Here is a 19943-nt window from a genome sequence, read left to right as displayed (position 1 = left end):
TGAAGTGACCTTGCCCAAGGTTACACCAGGTCAATGACAAAGCCAAGGATAGAATCCAAATATCCTGAGTCCCAGCTCATGGCCCTTTATAGTAGACATACTGCCTCCTATCTACCTAAGAGACATGAGAACAGAAGATAACCAAGGTATACTTTGAAGACCTCTGTCTTCTATGTTCACCGGTGAGTAGGTTGTATAACGTTACACAACCTAATCTATTATTGATCATCTATTCTAATTATTTATTAGCTAAGAGGAATTTATTTAAAAGGAAAACATGGGCATTGTGATTCACAACAGTTACAGAGCAAATTGTGTGTGTGTATTGGGGCATGTGTTTTCTGAGCCATTTTGCCAAGCAGCATCCTCTTCCCTCTCCCCATATGGCAGCTGTGCCTCTCTCTTCCTTTGGGAAATTGTTTAGGACTTGAGACTTCATTTACCAATGAACAGCATGTTGGCAGCATCTGAGAAATGTTGCATCTCTCATTGAAAATCTGCTGCTTCACCTCTCATCTCCTTCTACTACTGCTCTATACAAGGTGGGAATGATCTCACTGCATTATGTGTGAAGTAACAAGCAGACTTGTACAACACTAACAATGTTGTCTGCAGAAATAGAACGTTGTATTTTTCTGCAACGACTGAAACAGTTTTTTCCTTTTTTTCTTCTGTTTGTAGTTTCAATTCTTATTAATTTGACCCCATTTGTAGAAGGTCACTCCCATAAATTGTTGATTGCAAGCAAACGTTACAAAACAGAACACTCTCTGGGACTTGGGCCTTGATCCTCAGTGGCATTCTGGCCGTTTTGCACCATTCCAGTGGCATAAGCAGCTCTAAAGCCAGGCTATCCGGTCTCTGGAGGATCATCCCAGTGCATGGAGAACTGTTGTAGCTCACAGCTGATATAACAACCCCTACATCTCTCTAGTATGGGGGGTATGATTAATGCTATCTTGTGCCCCATCAATTCCTGGCTGTTGTAATTGACCATTGGCAGCTGGCATAATTTAGAATTGCCTTTAGATATTGTTAGGGTGATATGGGATTCTTGAGTCATTGCTGGAGATAAACTATGGGAAGAGATGGATGTTGAGAGGGATCTGAAGGAGGGGAGTAAGATTGCATGGACTTCTGGATGCTTATCCAAGCCCTAGGTCACAACAGTTAAACTGGTTCATTCGGCCACTTCATTCAAGGAGTCAATTTTCTACAGCATCTAGATTAGAACACAGACTGCAGGTTGTATGAATGTCTTATCTCTAATTCTAGTACCTCTGATTCTTAACTTTCCAAGATGTCCCGTTTGTTGGGGAATGTATTAATATATGATGTATGAGAAAATATTCTGGCTCTGTGAACTCAACTATGAAAATATTAAGACCTGTTCTAGTCAAAATCTGAACAACTTTTAGGATCGTGCCATGAATCTCTGAGGACACCTAGGGACCAATGAGATCCGCAGATGAAGATTTGGTAACTCACTCCTCTGCTTGGACTAGTTGGGATTATATGTGGAAAAACGTGCAGTTGACGGTTGTAGGATGCCTACTAGCAAGTTGGTGTAATTGGGCTGTTTTATTGGAGGTGTTGTTCGTGTGTTTCTGAGATAGTTTCCCCAGATTGAGCTAAGGAGATGCATACTCATGTTTGTGTGTAGTTCAGTGGTGGACAAGTCTCAAAAGATTTGGGAGTTTTAGAAGTTCAGATAATGGTCCAATCTTACCAAAGGCCAGTGAGCTCCTCTTCCTACTGTCTCCTAACAGGGCCATAGGACTCTCCTTCCCATTCCTATCTAGGTCCATGGGACTATCTCCCTTCTCCTCCTGTCCAGACACTGGGGGGTTAAGAGGAATTTGTGTTGGGTCCCTGTGCCTTCACCTCTCATTTCTGGCTTGCAATGCAGTCTAGATCATATCAAGCCAAAAGTTCATGTGAATGGTGTGCAGAAGAGCAGGGCTCAGCAGAGACCACAGCTGTACTGTACGAAACTGTACACATTTAAGGTACGGGCAGGGGGATGTGTGGCAGGACAGTCCACTGACTTCAGAGAGCTTTGGATCAGGGCCCTCCTGAGAAGCCAGAGGCCAGCTGGTCAGCCATAGGAAGCTGTGGGGATGGTGAAGAGAAGAGTCTGAGGGCTGATTGAAATGGGGTCAGCTTAAACAACCCGATCTCCAACCTGTAAAAACACCTGTGGACTTAGTTCAGTTTGGTGAAAGGTCTGAGGTTTGTCCAAGCCCCGCATCCCAGTTAGTTTTGTGGTCTCAAGTTAGGGGCCTGCTCATATTGCTAAAATACAGTACTGTAGTTATATAAACACTGCTCACCACTGCCTTGTTTGAATGTTTTTTTTTCCCTTGGGAGTGCAACTCCATTGAAATCAATGGAGTTATGCTTGTATAGAACTAGGGTTAGGCTGTGATGAATCAGCCCCACTGTAACTAACCAAAAGCTTATGTCGTTAAAAAAATTATATTAAGTGGAAAAATAAATATCTGCCTTGCTGCAGTGCAATAGTAATTCTTAGCAGCCCTAAACAAATATCTTAGCTAGCGAATTTGTTCCTGCCCTGTTAATCAGCAAACAAAGAATGGTGGTGGGTGTGCCCCTGCAACGAGACACAGGAACCAGCTGATAAGAACTATGGTATAGCGAAGCGCCACTTATGGGTGAACCAGAGTGAAAGTTCTGAGGAGTTTCAATGCATTTCAATGTACCAGCTGGAGTTCTGCAAATAGTGAAATAGTTCTGGGAAAAAACACGACTCCATTTTAAGAAAGCTCCCTTCTACTTAATGGAAAAATCTGGGGTAAAGTCTGACTTTGTTGCTAGGTGATCTTTTGCAAAGAGAGTTTGCAAAATGATGCTTTTACATTAGAAGAGTAAACAGCATCTTAAAAAAAAAAAAAAGAAAAAAGGTGTGTGGGGGGGGGGCAGTATAGCAAGCCATTGTGCCGTAGAGCTTGCTAGAGAAAATATATGAGAAAGTTACATATATGAAATATAAACAATTTTCTTTTCTATTATGAGGGAAGGAAGGGTCATGAAAACTGGCCTTCTTACATATAGGCCCCACCTGTAGTGTTTTAATTGCTACTAATTCATGCTTAATGAAAACCCATAACACACAGTAGAGATGGGCAAAATCAGGGGCAGTTTTGCTTTTGCAAAAACTTCTTGCTTGCCTTTTCATTTAGCGGTTACAGAAGCCCAGGCAGGGGGTGGTTTGGAGCTGAGCACAGTTGCCAACTTTCATGCGGTAAATAAGCACCCGAACTTTCACAATAAGTCAAAAACCAAGCTAATCCCATTTCAAAACAAGCCAATCCCTAAGAACCCCAACACTCTATCTGACTTGACCCACCTGGCTTGCAGTCTGGGACTGGGTGGGCCCGCTGTGCATCCCTGACTCTCTCCCCTGCTTGCCCCCCCCTTACCCCTGCTTGCCAGGAGCTGATCAAAAAAGAGAAGCAACAAGCTACAAGCCAAACAAGCTACAAGCCAAAAACTAGCCAACAAGCAACTCACAAGCCAATTAAGCCAAAAACAAGCCCAATTTCTGTGTTTTTTCCCGCAGGTTTGGCATGTCTGGATCTGAGTCCCTTTTTTTTTTTTCTTTCAAATTTACATCCAGATATGGGAACTGGAAGACAGATACAGGTAAAGTGGCCCAGTACTCAGAATTATGGTAGGTGCGTCACGTTGCATATAGCTTGTACAAGGTCCCTGCCTGGAAGAAACCTGACTCATGACTAGAGCTGGCAAAAAATGTTCAGTATATAGTAAATTCACCAAAAAATACCGTTTTGGGGGCCACTGAAACTATTTGTGAATTTGGATCAAATTCTATGAATAGTTTCAGCTAAATAAAAATGAGGAAGATGTTTCTGAAGAAGTCAAAACAGTGAAATTTTTTTAAATGAACCATTTCAACATTTTGTTTCAAAATGAACAGTTTCATTTTGAAAATGTTGTTTTGTTCAACCTGAACTAAATTTATTTGGTTGGTCATTTTGGCAAGGAAAAAAACACCAGGTTTGGTTCAGAATGACCCTTTTCTTTTGTTTTGTTTAGGATTTTCAGTTCGGCGACTAACCCAGAAAATCAGTTATTTGCTTAGTTCTATTCAGTCAAGGTAGTGGGCCAAGTGCAGCAATAAGATGTCACTCACCTATCGGGGGTGTGTAGCATGATGGAACAGTTGGCACTAATTTGCACTGTTGTTGACAGGCTCACTAGAGAGCATACAAAATGAATGGGCTTGGCCATATCCAAGTCCTTCTAAGGGCTGAGTTACGTTGGTAGGGATGGAAGCTTCTCTTGCCACTGCAAATGCATTACCTGAATCAGGTACTCTTTGCAGTATTTAAATTCACAAAAAACACGATCCTGAAATGGTACAGCTTTAATATATTACAGAGAGGCCCAGTTTCTATATATTTAAAATACATTTTAGGCCTAACTTTTTTTTTTTAAACCAGGTCTCCTTTTTGACAATCATTTTGGGTCCACAAATAATTTTTAGGACAAATGAAGATACATGGACACTTAACTACCTGTGTAGCTATAGGTGAGGTAATCAAATGTCTACATTCCCTCATTTGCACTCCCAATGAGTTGTATTAGCAGTTGGTTGAAGGTGTAAAAAGAGTCTGAGGCTCTCACCTCCCACCGACGAAGCGCTGTCCACACAGGTGCTTTTCGTCGTTAAAACTTCTGTTTTTCGGGGGGTTGTTTTTTCATATGCCTGAGCGACAAAAGTTTTAACGATGAAAGTGCCAGTGTAGACAAAGTTGAGGCCCTTTGAAGACCAGGCCTGTAATTAAAGAGGGATCTGGTAGTGACATCTATTTTTAGGTTGCCTTACATTTCCATTATAAAAGATTCCTTCAACCTTTGTTTTGACAAACTCTGACACCTCCATTGTTTGATGGCAGACTTTGAAATTTGGCAGGGGTAAAGCCCTTGAGCTATCACCCTATTGTCGTATGGAATTCAGTTCAGATTTTGCTCAGTTATAAACCATTGAAAATCACCATTTCTCTTCTGTCACTGGCATTCCATGGGGAAACTGTGGCAACAGAGCAAAATAATAATTGAGCATGAACATTCTAAGGTCCGGCCCATGTCCTTGCCACTGCTGCAGCAGGCACTGTACTAAGAACATTTGTGATTTGCCAGGCATAGGCATATACATTACAACACAATCTTTAATTACGTGGTCACATACTGTTTTTGCTACTGGACCGCTTACTCATTCAGAGCATCATCCTGCTCCCATTGAAGTCAATAATGAAACTCCCATTGACTTCAGTGGAGCAGGATCAACCCCTCAAAGCACAGGATGGGTAAACACAAGAAAGAATTAAGGTTATCTGGGGAGGATAAATTTGGCATTACTGTGTTCTAAGTGCTTGACCTCACAGCTTAAACAACCACCATTTAACATGCAAGTGGGGAGCGGTATGCAAAATATATACATTTGACACCATTCACAATATATTTTATCAGCTATGTGAAGTACATTCTTTTCTGTATAGGCTTTGAATAAAGATATTTGATTATTTATACTTGGTAATGATAAAGAATTCTTGGACCATTTATCTTGGACGTCTGTAACCTAGATTTAATATTGAACATGTATTTTAAATTCCTTGCAGACACTGTCTGTGGTTTTTGCAATGTACTGCAACTCCCCTTTAGAAATGATCAGCGGTTTGATTTGTAAAAGAGGCTGTGTGTGTATGAGTAAATGAGTTAAAATGCATGTACTGCGCAACATCTTCAAATCACAAGATGTGTTCATCATCTTTCACGAGTTTAGATCATAATCACGGGCCCTTTATTTACGTTTCCATGGTGATTCTGAAAATGCTTTCCCCCCTTTCTAATCAGAGCATTTGTAGATCTGAATGTTGAGTTTTTTCTTTCCCACGAGTAAACTTGGTTGTATTATTATAAAGATATTAGCGTGGCAATCTATGGAGCTGTCTCCTTCCAGGACAAAGATTCAGCAGCAGAAGTCATATCAGGCGTTTGCTCTAGACCCTCTAGTTCTAGCATTTAATTAGCATGTATTTTTTAAAATGCAGCTAAGAAATAGCACCCCACATCATAGCAAATGCTGCAGTTACACTTTGACTTCTGCTTTACAAGTCCCCAAATTTTGAGTGTGTGGTGGCGTGGTCCACACAGGGATTTGTATTGTATTGTTTCAGTTTGTGATCCACTTTAACCCCCATATTCTTTTCAGTGGTACTCCCACCTAGCCAGTTATTCTTTTCTAAGTGTAGTACTTTACTTTTGTCTTTACTGAATTTTTATGTGGTTGATTTCAGACCAATTCTCTAATTGTCAAGGTCATTTTGAATTCTAATCCTGTTCTACAAAGTGCTTGCAACTCCTCCCAGTTTGGTGTCATCTGCAAATTTTATAAGCATATTCTCGACTCCATTTTCCAAGTCATTAATGAAAATACTGATGAAAACACTTTCTTCCCTTTTCATCTCCCAGTTAGTTTCTCAACTTTAAACGCACAAGTCTGAATGAAGCAAATATTCTCTCTGTACCTGCGAGCTAAACTGAAACCAAAAGTAATTAAGGCAAAAGCTTTCTGTGGAACAGAAACTGAGAGTACTTGACTTTTGGGGAAGAAAATTTAACGACTTGCATTCACTCCATTGTAAAGACTGGAAATAATACAGATACTTATTTAATGCGGTACATGACATTGTGAGAGATTTATAAAGCTTGAACTGACCTCAGCAGTTAGATGTTCTGTCCCTGCCCAATTCTGTAAAAAAATAAAAAAGCCCTTTTAACTGAGTGCCATTTACAAAACAACTATTAAACAATTAAAATAGTGTATTTTCTCAAAGTAGGGGACATTTATTTCTCCCCACAGTAGTGAGACTTCCCCCGAGGCATAGGCAAATACCACTTAGCTACCAGGAGACCAATTTCTGAGAGCAATACTGGTCTTATTGGCAATATTACTCAAAGCGAGACAACAAAGGCAAATCTGATAACACAACTTCAACATAATGAGATTCAGTGTCTGATAGATTCCTGGTGGAGGTGAATTTCACAGCCACTGAGAGCTCCCTTGTCCTGGTTCCCATGAGTTCTGCCCTAGGGATAGATGGCAGGCCTGTGGCAACTGTCATGAAAGGAGGTAGGTTTGGGAAGCAGTGGGGGTATTTCTAATTGGATTAGTATTGGAGACACGTAATGGAGTCTGGATGTGTGGAAGCAGGGTCCTATTTCCCTAATCTTAGCCAGGTAGCTGTGTATGAGTGGGATACAGATGAAGCTGTATTTCCCTTCAAAAATCAGCCATTGGCATGGAAAAATGGCCCCACCTTTTTGCACTTGTATGCATTGTTCATTTGTTCAGCGGCTTGGATATGCAATGGGGATTATTGAAACAAGTCTTGGCAGCCACTGTTGTATTCTTTATCCTCAAGAGTAAGTAACAAAATAGTAACACACTTCCCAGCTGGTGTGTTCACATGCACACACAAACACACACACACTCCAGCTGTCCATTACACCCACAACTCCCTTGACCCCACAAGTTCACAGATGAAAACTTCCTCCTATGCTGATACAGATGGCTGGGGAATCTGCAGTGTGGCATTGTACTTTCATCTCCATTTTCATTTGAAAAAAGAGGCCAAGTATGGGACATCAGATTCCCTTTCCTCTCTTCTTCCCCCCTCCCCTCCCCACCTCCCACAAAGGATATTCAAACACTAATGAGAACGTAGTGATCCCGTATTCAAAGCCAGCATTGTCAGTAGGAGGGGGAAGGGCAGCTTCAGAAAAATGTTCAGATGTGTATCTTCATCTTTAAAGGTTAGAATTTACATTGTTCTCAGAAGGTTCCACTGCTGACTCTGGAATGCAGAATTGGTGATGCCTATTAGCTAGATGCTGTAATTTCGTGTTCATGGTGTAACCCAAGACTAGATTAACCCTCTGGTTTTCTTTCTTCTGCACTCAGTAGTCTTTATTTCAGAGGGTTGTGGAGGTATTATTGGAATGCTGAGAAGGTTTTAGAGTCCGTGTTTACTACTTTGGCTCTGCATATGCTAATGGTTATATACATATAATGGTTTTCCTTTTTTTGGTTTTGGGTGTGGGAGGAACAATCACATTTTTAAAAAGTTGGGGGAATCTGCAGGATGGGAAGCCAGGAGTGACATTGTGTAATTCCTGCAGACCCAGTGAGGCACCAGAAAGATTTCAAAAACTTGGAGGAAACATGCCTGCCTCATCTGCTCCCCCATGGTAGTTATATGTCTTATTGCTCTCCTTTTCCTTCCCCCCAAAGTAAATAGTGAACTGAAAATGTACCATGTTTTCCTACTTCTGTGTCAAGTCCTGTGAAATTGTCAAAAGCCCGTGTTGTGTTTTTCTCCCAGTGAACAGTTATGGGGAGGATGAAGAGCTAACCACATCTTCAGGTAGCGACGACGAGGTGATTAAACAGTTTGCGATCTCTGTGTCACGCTCGCAGAGTTTTCGATCGGGGGTGTCTGAAAAGGCAACACAAGCGGGTTCAGAACGTAAACCTAAATTCAACCGCTTGCTGTCCAGCCATGAGGAGTACAGTACCGAGGCATCTGAATGCGAAGGTATTGTCTGTCTCAAATGAGTATTAAAACATTTGCTTTGAATCCACAGCCACCTAACATGGAGAGAGTCCTTTTATTTTGGGGAAGGAGCAGCCTTGGTTCTGATCGCTCAGGCTAAAATCCATCTGGAGTTTATTCCTAAAGTACTGACTTAGAGCTGGATCCAAAGCCTACTGAAGTCAATGGGAATCTTTCCATTAACTTTGCATGGGTTTTAGATTAGGTTCCTTAATCATTAGGCAAAATTCCCATGCATTTCAATGGGAGTTTTATCTGAGTAAGGACTATAGGACTCTGCCCGATGAAATCTGTTGAACTGCATTTCTTATCAATATGGTGTGTTTTAGCAAGCCTTTGAATAGAAATTGCATGTTTCTTTTATAGCAGCTTTGCAAATACCAGGTAAATAGCAAATGAATTATGTTACATCATTCACCAGTGCATACGCTACATAGCAGGCAACGACAGAAGGTAAAAATTTATAGTATCAAAGGGAACAATTTTTTGACCAATCTTTGTTTATTATTGCAAGTGGCTTTTGAATATTCCAAACAAACATGCATGGTTTTCAAACATTTACCCAAGTGCAAAATTGGTCGGTACAATGGCATTCTATAATACAGGACATGTCTGGGAGAACCTTTCATGGGAAAGCTTCAGGAAACTGCCTGTGTGGTTTTAGTTACACAAAACAGTTGTGATTCTGAAATATTTAGTTACCTGTTAATTATTGTGCTCATTTTGATTTAGGCCCCTCTGTAGAACTGCTGTTAGATCATAATGTGGACTACAGTTACTTCCTTTGTTGTCTTTATAAACCGAAATCATTAGGATTAGTACTACTTTAATATTTATTGTGTTTAAAAAAAAACAACTGTTAGGGCCCAGTCCCGCTTTCACTCAAGTCACTGGGAGTTCTGCTGTCTACTTTAATGGAAGCAGATCAGACCCTTTATTCCAAATAACACCCCCTTATTTATGTTTTAGATATTCTCAGATCCTCAGTCAAGTGTACTGCTATCCTGACTGCATGATGGAGGATTCCCTCAGCCTGGGGAATCCATGGCTGGGGTAGAGTCACCATTGCAGGTATATGCCACCCAACCCCCTAACTCGTGATGGGGAAGGGGGTGTGGCCATAGTCTCTACATTCTTGTATTTCCCAGTTGGTGAAATGGCCTCTTGAGGCCAAAGGAATGTAGGTGTAAATTAGAGAAGCCCAGAGGCTGCTATTGCTTATTCCAGTCTCCAGGTTGGCCCCTGGCTGGCCCAAGGATCAGAGGAGTGTAGAGATGGTGGAAAGTCACCTTTGTCCCTCTCTCTCTTGAACTGCGCAGAATATATCGCACCCAGCTTCCCTGGATCAGATCCTCAGAAGCCTTCCAGTGAGTTATGCTTTGTTCCTGATCACGAATATTAACACAATCTGGTGAGGAACTGCACAATCTTCTGCTGGGACATTCAGTAACCCAGGAAAGTGCCTTTTGTTAAATACTCTGTTGCCTTCAATCCTTTTGCCCCTCTTCTCTCTCTCTCATCTCCTCCTTTGATGCTGCATGATGGAGATAGTTATATGAGGTTTATCTTTCCCGTCTCTCTAGCTACAGTTTACCCAAGTCTTGATCCTCCAGTCCAGCCATGCAGCAAAAGTAGCTGCTGGCTAACTGTTTGCAGTGGTCCCAAAAATGCTGGTGCATGGTGTATTTGGGCCACGCTCGCTTCTTCCTGGTATGCCTCCTCCCTTGTGGACTATAAAGAGTGTGCTGTAACTTACAAGACAGGGGAGTGGCCAGCTAGCCACAAAGCAGCAGCCTCCTAAGAGTTTAGCATCTGGCTCTCATTCACAAGGCGCTGGATCCTCTGCAGTGTGTTAAGCGTCAGGAGCCTCAGCAGGCAGCAGCACTGGTTCCTCTCTGGCACATTTCCTGGGCACTGACTCAGTCAGTGCCCCCTTCTCAGCTCACTTGCCGTAGGCCCCAGGACCAGCGCTGACCACCGCAAAGGTGCGAAGCTTCTGGTTTTCAGTTTTACTCTTTCAGGGGCACACAGCAATTGTGGAGCTATCAACGCACATGTGCTCACACACTTTGCCCAGTCTAACACGTTTATGCTCTTTTACACTTAATCATGAAATCACTGGAGCCCCTCACTTTTCCTTGTGAGTCCTGGGGGAACTATCTGGGTCCAGGCAGACAGTGTGTCCCCTGTCTCATGCAGGCTGTTACATGGTAAGTGGTCTCTTCCTTATGGACTGAAGAAAACGGGCTCTGAGCAGATCAGCCTCTGCCCTTTTAAAACTTTCAGCCCCTCCCCCGCTCCCATGTCAGGTGACCTCCTTGCCAGCTTCACCATATGAGCACAAATCTGTTCCATGACTTTGTTGCATAGGTGACTTCCTCCTTGCTAAACCAGTTCTTCTGGGCGGGGACCAGTCCTGTGTCTAGAGTGAGCAGATGTCCAACAGTTGGGAACGTAGGAGTCAATTACCTTCTACTGTCCTTCATTTGCTGCCAGTCTTGGGAATTTTCAACTCGGCATGGTGGCAAACAGACCACAGAGACGACAAAAGGCCGCACATTCAGAATGGAGTTTGTAGACTGACACAGACATGCAGGGTTCATAATCTCACACACAATTCACAAATTGTATAGCTATATTCCCAATTCATCACAGTTTCAAATGCTGGAGCATCCATCTTTAAACTGGAGGGCTTATTCCATGTCCTTTTACATCTTGTTGGTAAGAAGGTTTCCCTGATATTCAGCGGAAAGTTTCTGCTGATTTAAGTTCATCCGTGTATCACCCTAAAAAATAAATAGATTTTAAGGCCAGAAGGGACAATTGTGATCATCTAGTCTGTCATCTTACATGATACAGGTCTGAGAATTTCATCCAGTGATGACTCCATCCAGCCCAACAACTTGTGATCACATTACAGCATGTCATTAGGAAAGATATCCAGTCCTAAAGATGCCAAGCGATGGAGAATTTTCCCACATCCCTTGATAATCTGTTCCATTGTCTGATGATCCCCAATCTTTTTCTTACCCATTAGTTGTGTTGTGATGAGAGTAGTAGACTTTTGTGGTTATAATGGCCAGGACCAGGCTCCTGTTTGCTTTTTTTGAGAACTGGAACCTCAGTACTTCCTTTCTCGATCCCTTCAGTACCTCTTCATTTAAATTTTTTTTTTTTTTTTCAGAAATAGTTGTTCATAGTACAGTGAGTTCATTCTTCGTAAGTTCTCCTATGATCTGGCACAGATGTTTGCTTAACTTCTTACAGTGTCAAAGTACACCCTCACATATACACACGCAGTTATCACTGACAGGACTACCATAAATTTAAAGAAATAACAAGACCGTTCCCTAAAATAGTCAATGGTGAATCGCACTTTTCTTTTCTTTCCCTTGAAACTTGCCTTGTATACCACATTTGCTTTCATAACACGTAGAGAAAGTTCTTTGTTATATTATATATTTCAGGGCTTTCAAAATTCCTCTATTATTGATCTAGATATTATCCTGGCAGGAGTCCAAAACCACAAGACAGTTGCCTGGGGATAATTTATTACTACAGTTATGTTTTATCTGAAAGTCTGCTGTGTGACGTATGCTTTGATGGATGACCCCCTGTTTAAAGTGTGTCTAAGACACTGATTTGCTAATTAAACACCTTAAGGAGAATCCATATTTGTACAGTCTCAGTAAATTTGTATACAGACATTTCTTTTATTTCTTGCTTGTTCTGCCTTCTTGCTTTTGCTTTTATTTTCTGTTTCTATATTTGCAGAAGAAATTGAGTAAAAATATGGTAGTAAAAATCATGTTGCTTTCCACACGAATGGTGCAGTTCTTGGAAGGAACTAGAAAACAAATCCCTAAGATTAAAAAAAAGGGGGGGGGGGCCCTGTGGCTTACTGGTTATGTAAATACAGTGAACTCCGTTCTGAGTTTGTGACTTTTACCAGCATTTCAGTGGTGTAACTAATTTTACTCCTAGGAAGGAAAATGAGTTATACCACTGTAACGCTTATTTATGTCTGGAACAAAGCCTGCCTTCGGTTTCACGAGTATAAAATCAGAAGATACCTGGTTTTCTGATTAAGCCACAAATGATTGATTAAACTATAAATGGAATCTGCCTAAGCGGAGAGAGAATTTTACTCCGGGTTCCGCGCTGTACCCTGCAGAACTCTCGCAGTTGCCAGTGCAGATTCTGGGTGAGGAGAGGAACAAGTGCTGTATATAAAGAGTAGAGATCTTCACTTTGGAGATAAGAAATTCACAGTTCGGACAAAGGAAGATAATTTTACCCTCAATGATTAACCACCTTCTTCGAGTAGTATCCCTATGGGTGCTCCACCTCAGGTGTGCATGTGCCTCTCGAGCCTGTGATCGAAGATTTCTAGCTAGGAGTGCCCGTTCGGTCTGCACATGAGCCTTATGCCACCTATCCTGAAGGATGACCCAACACTCTCACAAATCTTGGGAGACAGGCCAGTCCTTGCCTACAGACAGCCCCCCAACCTGAAGCAAATACTCACCAGCAACCACATACCGCACAACAGAACCACTAACCCAGGAACCTATCCTTGCAACAAAGCCCGTTGCCAACTGTGCCCACATATCTATTCAGGGGACACCATCACAGGGCCTAATAACACCAGCCACACTATCAGAGGCTCGTTCACCTGCACATCCACCAATGTGATATATGCCATCATGTACCAGCAATGCCCCTCTGCCATGTACATTGGTCAAACTGGACAGTCTCTACGTAAAAGAATAAATGGACACAAATCAGATGTCAAGAATTATAACATTCATAAACCAGTCGGAGAACACTTCAATCTCTCTGGTCACGCGATTACAGACATGAAAGTTGCGATATTACAACAAAAAACTTCAAATCCAGACTCCAGCAAGAAACTGTTGAAATGGAATTCATTTGCAAATTGGATACAATTAACTTAGGCTTGAATAGAGACTGGGAGTGGCTAAGTCATTATGCAAGGTAACCTATTTCCCCTTTTTTTTCCTACACCCCCCTCCCCCCTGACGTTCTTGTTAAACTCTGGATTTGTGCTGGAAATGGCCCACCTTGATTATCATACACATTGTAAGGAGAGTGATCACTTTAGATAAGCTATTACCAGCAGGAGAGTGGAGTGGAGGGAGGTATTTTTTTCATGCTTTGTGTGTATAAAAAGATCTTCTACACTTTCCACAGTATGCATCCGATGAAGTGAGCTGTAGCTCACGAAAGCTTATGCTCAAATAAATTGGTTAGTCTCTAAGGTGCCACAAGTACTCCTTTTCTTTTTGCGAATACAGACTAACACAGCTGTTATTCTGAAACCTGAAATTATGCCACCTTGTGGCAGATACCGAGGCGATATAGGGGTGCACGGGCAAACCACCCTCAGATCTTTCTCTACCACCTTGGCCTGAGACAGAAACCTAGCATGTCCACCTACAGCATACTCAGCCCTCTGTTTTTTCTTGCAGTTAGGTAGTTTATGGTTGTAAATTTGTGTTTAGTGATTAGTATAGTTAGTTTTAGGTGAGAGGATTGTTTTCCCTCTCTTTCCTCTGGGAGACTTGTCTTCTCTGGATGGGGAATGCCTGGATCACCAGGCTCCAAACACTGCCTCTCTTGCCCAAAGGCTATATCGGTAAGCGACGGGCACTCCAAGTGTGTCTGTTGCCTAGGGGAGTTTTCCTTCTGTTTGGCCCTCAAGTCAAGGATGAGGAAGAACAGGAGATAAAGCTCAGACTGTTAGCCATGGAATGTTAGTCTGCAACCTCCCTCTGGGCCAGCTCAGGAGACTTCCCCTCCCCCCAATACATCTGTCTTCAGACAGATCCATCACGCCGGGTCAACCTTGAAGCATGCTTCCCCTAAGAAAGGGAAGTCTTTGCAGACTGCTGGGAAGACTCCCAGAAAGGGGAGCATGGACTCTTACTCTAAGAAGACAGCTGCAGAAAAGACCAGGTCCCTGTTGGGGTCCTCAGTCTCCGTGGGTACCATTGGAGCCAAGGACTCTTCCTCCAGTACTAGCAGGCCTGTGAAGTCCTGGAGTTCCAAGTACAAGAAGATGGAGCATCAAAACCCTCCACCAGTCAGGAGGGTGAGGACAGGGTACCATCGAGTTCACCCCTGTCATCAACAACGAAGCATTTCACTCAGCCATTGGTTCCATCATGTGCCTTAATCCAGCCACCAGTACTGATGCAAGCAGCTCAGCCAGAGCAAGTAGTACCATCTGTACCAAGCAAGCAATGGTGCCTGACATCTACAATGCCTGCAGAATGCCAGATTAATCTCTACAGCAGCAGTTATGCTCAGGGCATCATGGCCCCAAGTTGTGGGGTTTCCAAGAGAGGTTCAGAACACAAGTAGAGGACCTCCCTTTGATGGTCATAAGCTTTTTCTCAGAGACCACGAACAACTCCACACACATTGAAGGACTCCAGAGTTACCCTATGTTACTTGGGCATTTACACACCAATGAGCAAGAAAAGTTTTAGTAGGTCACAGACTGCCAAGAGGTCACGCCCTACTCAGTTGTCCAGGTACCATAGACTCTCAGAACCGCCAGAAAGAAACACAGTTTTCAGAAGAAGTGAAATGCCCAACCGCCCTCCATGACCATCCAGGCATCATTTAAGCAGCAGTTTCGATAGGTTGGTCGAGGGTTCAAATCCTCCCACTCTTTTTCAGGACCCCTCTTGTGAGCTTCTACTGAGGCAAGAGATGGACTCTCTCCTCTGTCTAGGAGCAGTGGAATTGGTCCATTCATCTCATGGGCTGGGATTTCTACTCAAAATATTTCCTGGTGCCAAAGAGGGACGGAGGTCAAAGGCTGATCTTGGATCTAAGACTGTTTGAACAAGTTCATAAAACCTTAAAAGTTCAGGATGGTGACTCTGGCAACTATAATTCCTTTAATGGAGGACATATATTGGTTTTCATCCCTCGACCTACAAGAGACCTACTTCCATATAATTATACACCCATTTCACAGGAAATACCTATGAATCACCATAGGCCAAGATCTGATCCAGCACCGAATGCTTCCCTTTAGCCTATCCTCAGCCCTAGGGATGTTTTCGAAGGTCCTAGCAGTAGTGGCAGCTTATCTTTGGCAGAAAGTGATCCTAGTTTTCCTGTACCTCCAGGGCTGCTCCTTCAAGGCAGTGCTATCTTCCACCCAGATGGCCCTTGCTCTGTTCCAGAAGTTGGGCCTGCAGCTGAAAGTAAAGAAATTCATTCAGGTACTGGTACAAAGGATAGTTTATAGGGGCATACTGGGACTTACTGACAACCAGAGCATAACACCCTTCAGACAGATTTGTGACCTTTTCAGGCCTGGTAGAGACAATTCAGCGAAGCCCTTAGACCAGTGGTTCTCAACCTTTTTGGGCTCAGGACTCATCTGTAAATGTTTATGGCCTGTCGTGACCCAGTAAATAGTCTTAAGAGTAGCAGCTGTGTTAGTCTGTATCCGCAAAAAGAAAAGGAGTACTTGTGGCACCTTAGTGACTAACAAATTTATCCGAGCATAAGTTTTTGTTAGCTACAGCTCACTTCATCAGATGGATGCAGTGGAAAATACAGTGGGGAGATTTTATATACACAGAGAACATGAAACAATGGGTGTTACCATACACACTGTAACAAGAGTGATCAGGTGAGGTGAGCTATTACCAGCAGGAGAGAAAAAAAACCCTTTTGTAGTGATAATCAAGATGGGCCATTTCCAGCAGTTGACAAGAAAGTCTGCGGAACAGTAGGGGGGGAAATAACATGGGGAAATAGTTTTACTTTGTGTAATGACACATCCACTCCCAGTCTCTATTCAAGCCTAAATTAATGGTGTCCAGTTTGCAAATTAATTCCAATTCAGCAGTCTCTCATTGGAGTCTGTTTCTGAAGTTTTTTTGTTGAAGAATTGCCACTTCTAGGTCTGTAATTGAGTGACCAGAGAGACTGAAGTGTTCTCCAACTGGTTTTCGAATGTTATCATTCTTGATGTCTGATTTGTGTTCATTTATTCTTTTACGTAAATAGTCTGGGGGTGGAACCCCTGGGGTGATTTCAGTCAGATCCTGGTGCCTAAAGGAGTGGGGGGGCTGGGCCCTGCCTGGCACTCACCCCACAGAGGCAGCTCCTCTGCTGTGGGGCTGGCTGGGCTTGGCTCTCTGCTCTGGACATTGCAACCTCCAGGGTTGCAGCACCACTCGGGTTTGGCACTGCTCCACTGACTGGACCAAATTTGTGTGAGTTGAATTGTGACCTGACTCATGGGGTTGCGGTGCCACTCACGTGGTCATGACGGCTGGGCTAACCCTGAATGGCACTGGGACCCCAGAGGTTGCAGTGCCTGGAGTAGGGAGGCGAGCCCAGCCAGCCCCATGGGACAGGTGCCACAGGAGCAGCCATGCGACCCTTTGGAACATTCTGCAACCCGATTTTGGGTCCCAACCCATGGGTTGAGAAACCCCGTCTTAGACCACACAATAAGGAACTGTCTTCAACTCTTGGGCCATATGATAGCTTGCACTTTTGTGACCAGTCACACAAGGCTTCACCTCCATTGCTTTAAGGGTTGGCTCAGAACAATCTACTCTCCAAGGAAGGGCTCCTCAGACAGGCAGGTGACAGTCCTTTTGCAAGTCAAGAACTCCCTGGACTGGTGGAAGGAGCAACTCTATGTCTGTGTGGACATCCCTATCTGTTGCCCAACTCCATCTAACTGACTCATCCCTGTTAGGATGAGGAGCCCACTTCAACACTCTCATGGTTCAGAACAGATGGACTTTGGCTGTACAGCAGGTGTTATTAAACAGTAGGAAAACACCAACCTGCATTGCTTACCTGCAGAAATCTTAGAGATTCATCTATTGGTGCAGTTGTTGCTACCTCCAGCCTGAAATGGTTCCCTTTTCCCTCATCCTACATTTCAGATCCAGCCGGTAGGTTTTTCTATCAGCTTGGTCAAAGTACACCTGGCTGCCATATCAGCCTTTCATCCCTTTGTCAAGGGATTCTCCATTTTTAGTCACCCGGTATTGTCTAGCTTTATTACGGACCTATGGAATCTCTTCCCTCACATTAGACACTCCACCCTATCTAGGGACCTTAACCTAATTCTAAACCGCCTTACGAGACCTCCATGCAAACCAAAGGCAACCTGCTGCATACTTCATTTATCTCTGAAGATGGCATTCTAAGTTTCCATAACGTTGGCCTGTAGGGGCAGGGAGACTGGAACCCTTTACAATGTTCTTTACGTCCACATCCTTAGTTCCAAAGGTTACATCGGATTTTCATCTTACCCAGTCTATCCATCTTCCGGTAATATTTCCAAAACCTGATAGCTCTCAGCAGAAATCCTATTTCTACACCCTGGAAGTTAGAAAGGCCTTGGCCTTCTACCTGGATAGGAATAAGCAGTTTAGTAGATGACCTAGACTCTTCATCTGCTGTGCAGATAGCTCTAAGGGGGCTTCTATCTCTGCTCAAACACTTTTCGAAATGGATATCGAGTCGTCTCTCTGCCTCTTATGAGTCTGCTGGTTTTCAGCCCTCTCAGGGCATAGGAGCAAATTCAACCAGATCACAGGCAACATCTACTGTATTTTTGAAGACTGTTCCAGTATCTGAGATATGTAAAGCCACTACTTGGACTTCAGTATGTTTTTGAAGCATTACTGCCTGCTCCATGCCATCAGATCTGATGTGGTACTTGGCTCTGTAGCACCATCTTCAGTTCTGGACTCTGTTCTGAAGCTTCCTTCTCCTCCTGGGATACTGCTCAGAAGTCAGCTGAAGTGGTGTACCCATTGGGACACTACTCAAAGAAGAAAAGATTACTCACCTGGTGCAGTAATTGAAGTTCTTTGAGATGTGTCCCACTGGGGGCTCCACTACCCACCCTTCTTCCCCTCTGCTTCAGTTGTTCCCTCGGGGACACCTGGGTAGAGAAGGAACTGAGGGTGGTTTTCCCACACGCCTGTAAATAGCCTTTGTGTTTGCTGAGGCACAGGGCACATATGCAGGCCAAATGGACACTGCTAGCTAGAAATCTCCAGCCAAGGGCATGAGAGGCACATGCACACCTGAAGTAGAGCACTTAAAGGGACACAAATGTCGACAAACTACAGTTACTGGTCAGCGTGAGTAACATTTCCATCTTCAATCATGTGGGATAGACCTGTGGGTCAGATGCATAAAAGCTGTCCTGGGGAGGCAGGAGAGTTGTAATGTGCATCTCCCTGCACCGATGAGCATCCCTGTGTCCCAGGGAGGGTTTGACCCAAGCTCAGACTGGTAGAGTTAACATTACCACCTTCCTCAGAGTTTCCATTTGGTTGGAGAGCAGCTTTAACCAAAGCTCTTCAGATGAGAGATGCAGTGTGAGGGGAGGCATTCTGTCAACCACCCTAAGCCATGCCCCCGTCCCTGTCCTCCTATTGGGCTGTGCTGGCCGATGTGTTGCTTCCCACCACCTGAGAAGAGGAAATTGTGTTGGTTTCCCTCTACCACACCCTTCTCTTAGGATCAGCCCGTGCATTATACTTTTCCATTTCATGCCTGATCTGTCTCTTGACTGGTGATGCCTTCATACTGTAGGCGTCCTGAGCACTGTGTTCCCAAACGTCCCTGTGATCATCCTGTGTGACCGATGTCTTTCTTTGTGTCAGGCAGGTTGATTCCCTGCTCAGGATGCAGAGGGAGAGGAGCCGTTTTTATTCCTTGCAATGCTGATTTATGCGGGTTGTGTGATTTTTTGTGGGTTCAATGCCGGGGATCTCACAGTCTCATAAGCAGAGCTGTTCCTGCCAGGCTCCTACTGTAGTGGGGCGGGGGGGGAAAAGGATAAATTAGGGGAGAAAAAAGAATGTAATTTTAATCACTCTGAAATGATGTTTCTTGCTGAATATTGTTAGAACTGGATGGGCTAAGCCAACTGAGTTTCCAAGACAACCTATCCTATCATGAAGATGACCACATATCTGTTGATTCAAGAACTACCTCTGAGAGTAGGGGTACCATGCAAGCCAAAGGCCCTGGAATGGAGGCTAGCATTGCCCATAGCCTTAGCCAACAAACCACAGAAGGGAGCTTGCAAATGGAGACGGCGTTCAGCAACCAGGGATTTGAAGGAAATGACGCAACTGACAGCTCATCAGCTTGGAGCCCTGAGGTATGGTGAATTATTCTGTATTACACACCGTGTTTCTGTTCCCTGAAGATGTCTGGAATTCTTATCCGAAATGTTAGGGAAGA

General features: G+C 43.6%; 1 protein-coding gene across 4 annotated transcripts in view; it reads left to right on the top strand.

The window, feature by feature from the left end:
- The window catches only part of SYT16 (synaptotagmin 16), a 142982-nt gene that overhangs the window by 103113 nt on the left and 19926 nt on the right, over positions 1-19943 (top strand). For 2 of the 4 annotated variants that reach the window (XM_084630335.1, XM_084630333.1), the window contains 2 exons: positions 8433-8645; positions 19604-19860. In XM_084630335.1, the coding sequence (XP_084486461.1) occupies positions 8433-8645; positions 19604-19860 (470 nt within the window). The remainder of the gene's footprint in view (positions 1-8432; positions 8646-19603; positions 19861-19943) is intronic. The other 2 variants (XM_084630334.1, XM_084630336.1) reach the window with 1 other exon arrangement.

The sequence above is a fragment of the Lepidochelys olivacea genome (genome assembly GCF_965140295.1).
Source record: "Lepidochelys olivacea isolate rLepOli2 genome assembly, chromosome: 6".
NCBI classification, from domain to species: Eukaryota; Metazoa; Chordata; order Testudines; family Cheloniidae; genus Lepidochelys; species Lepidochelys olivacea.
This window is presented reverse-complemented; position numbering and strand designations above follow the sequence as displayed.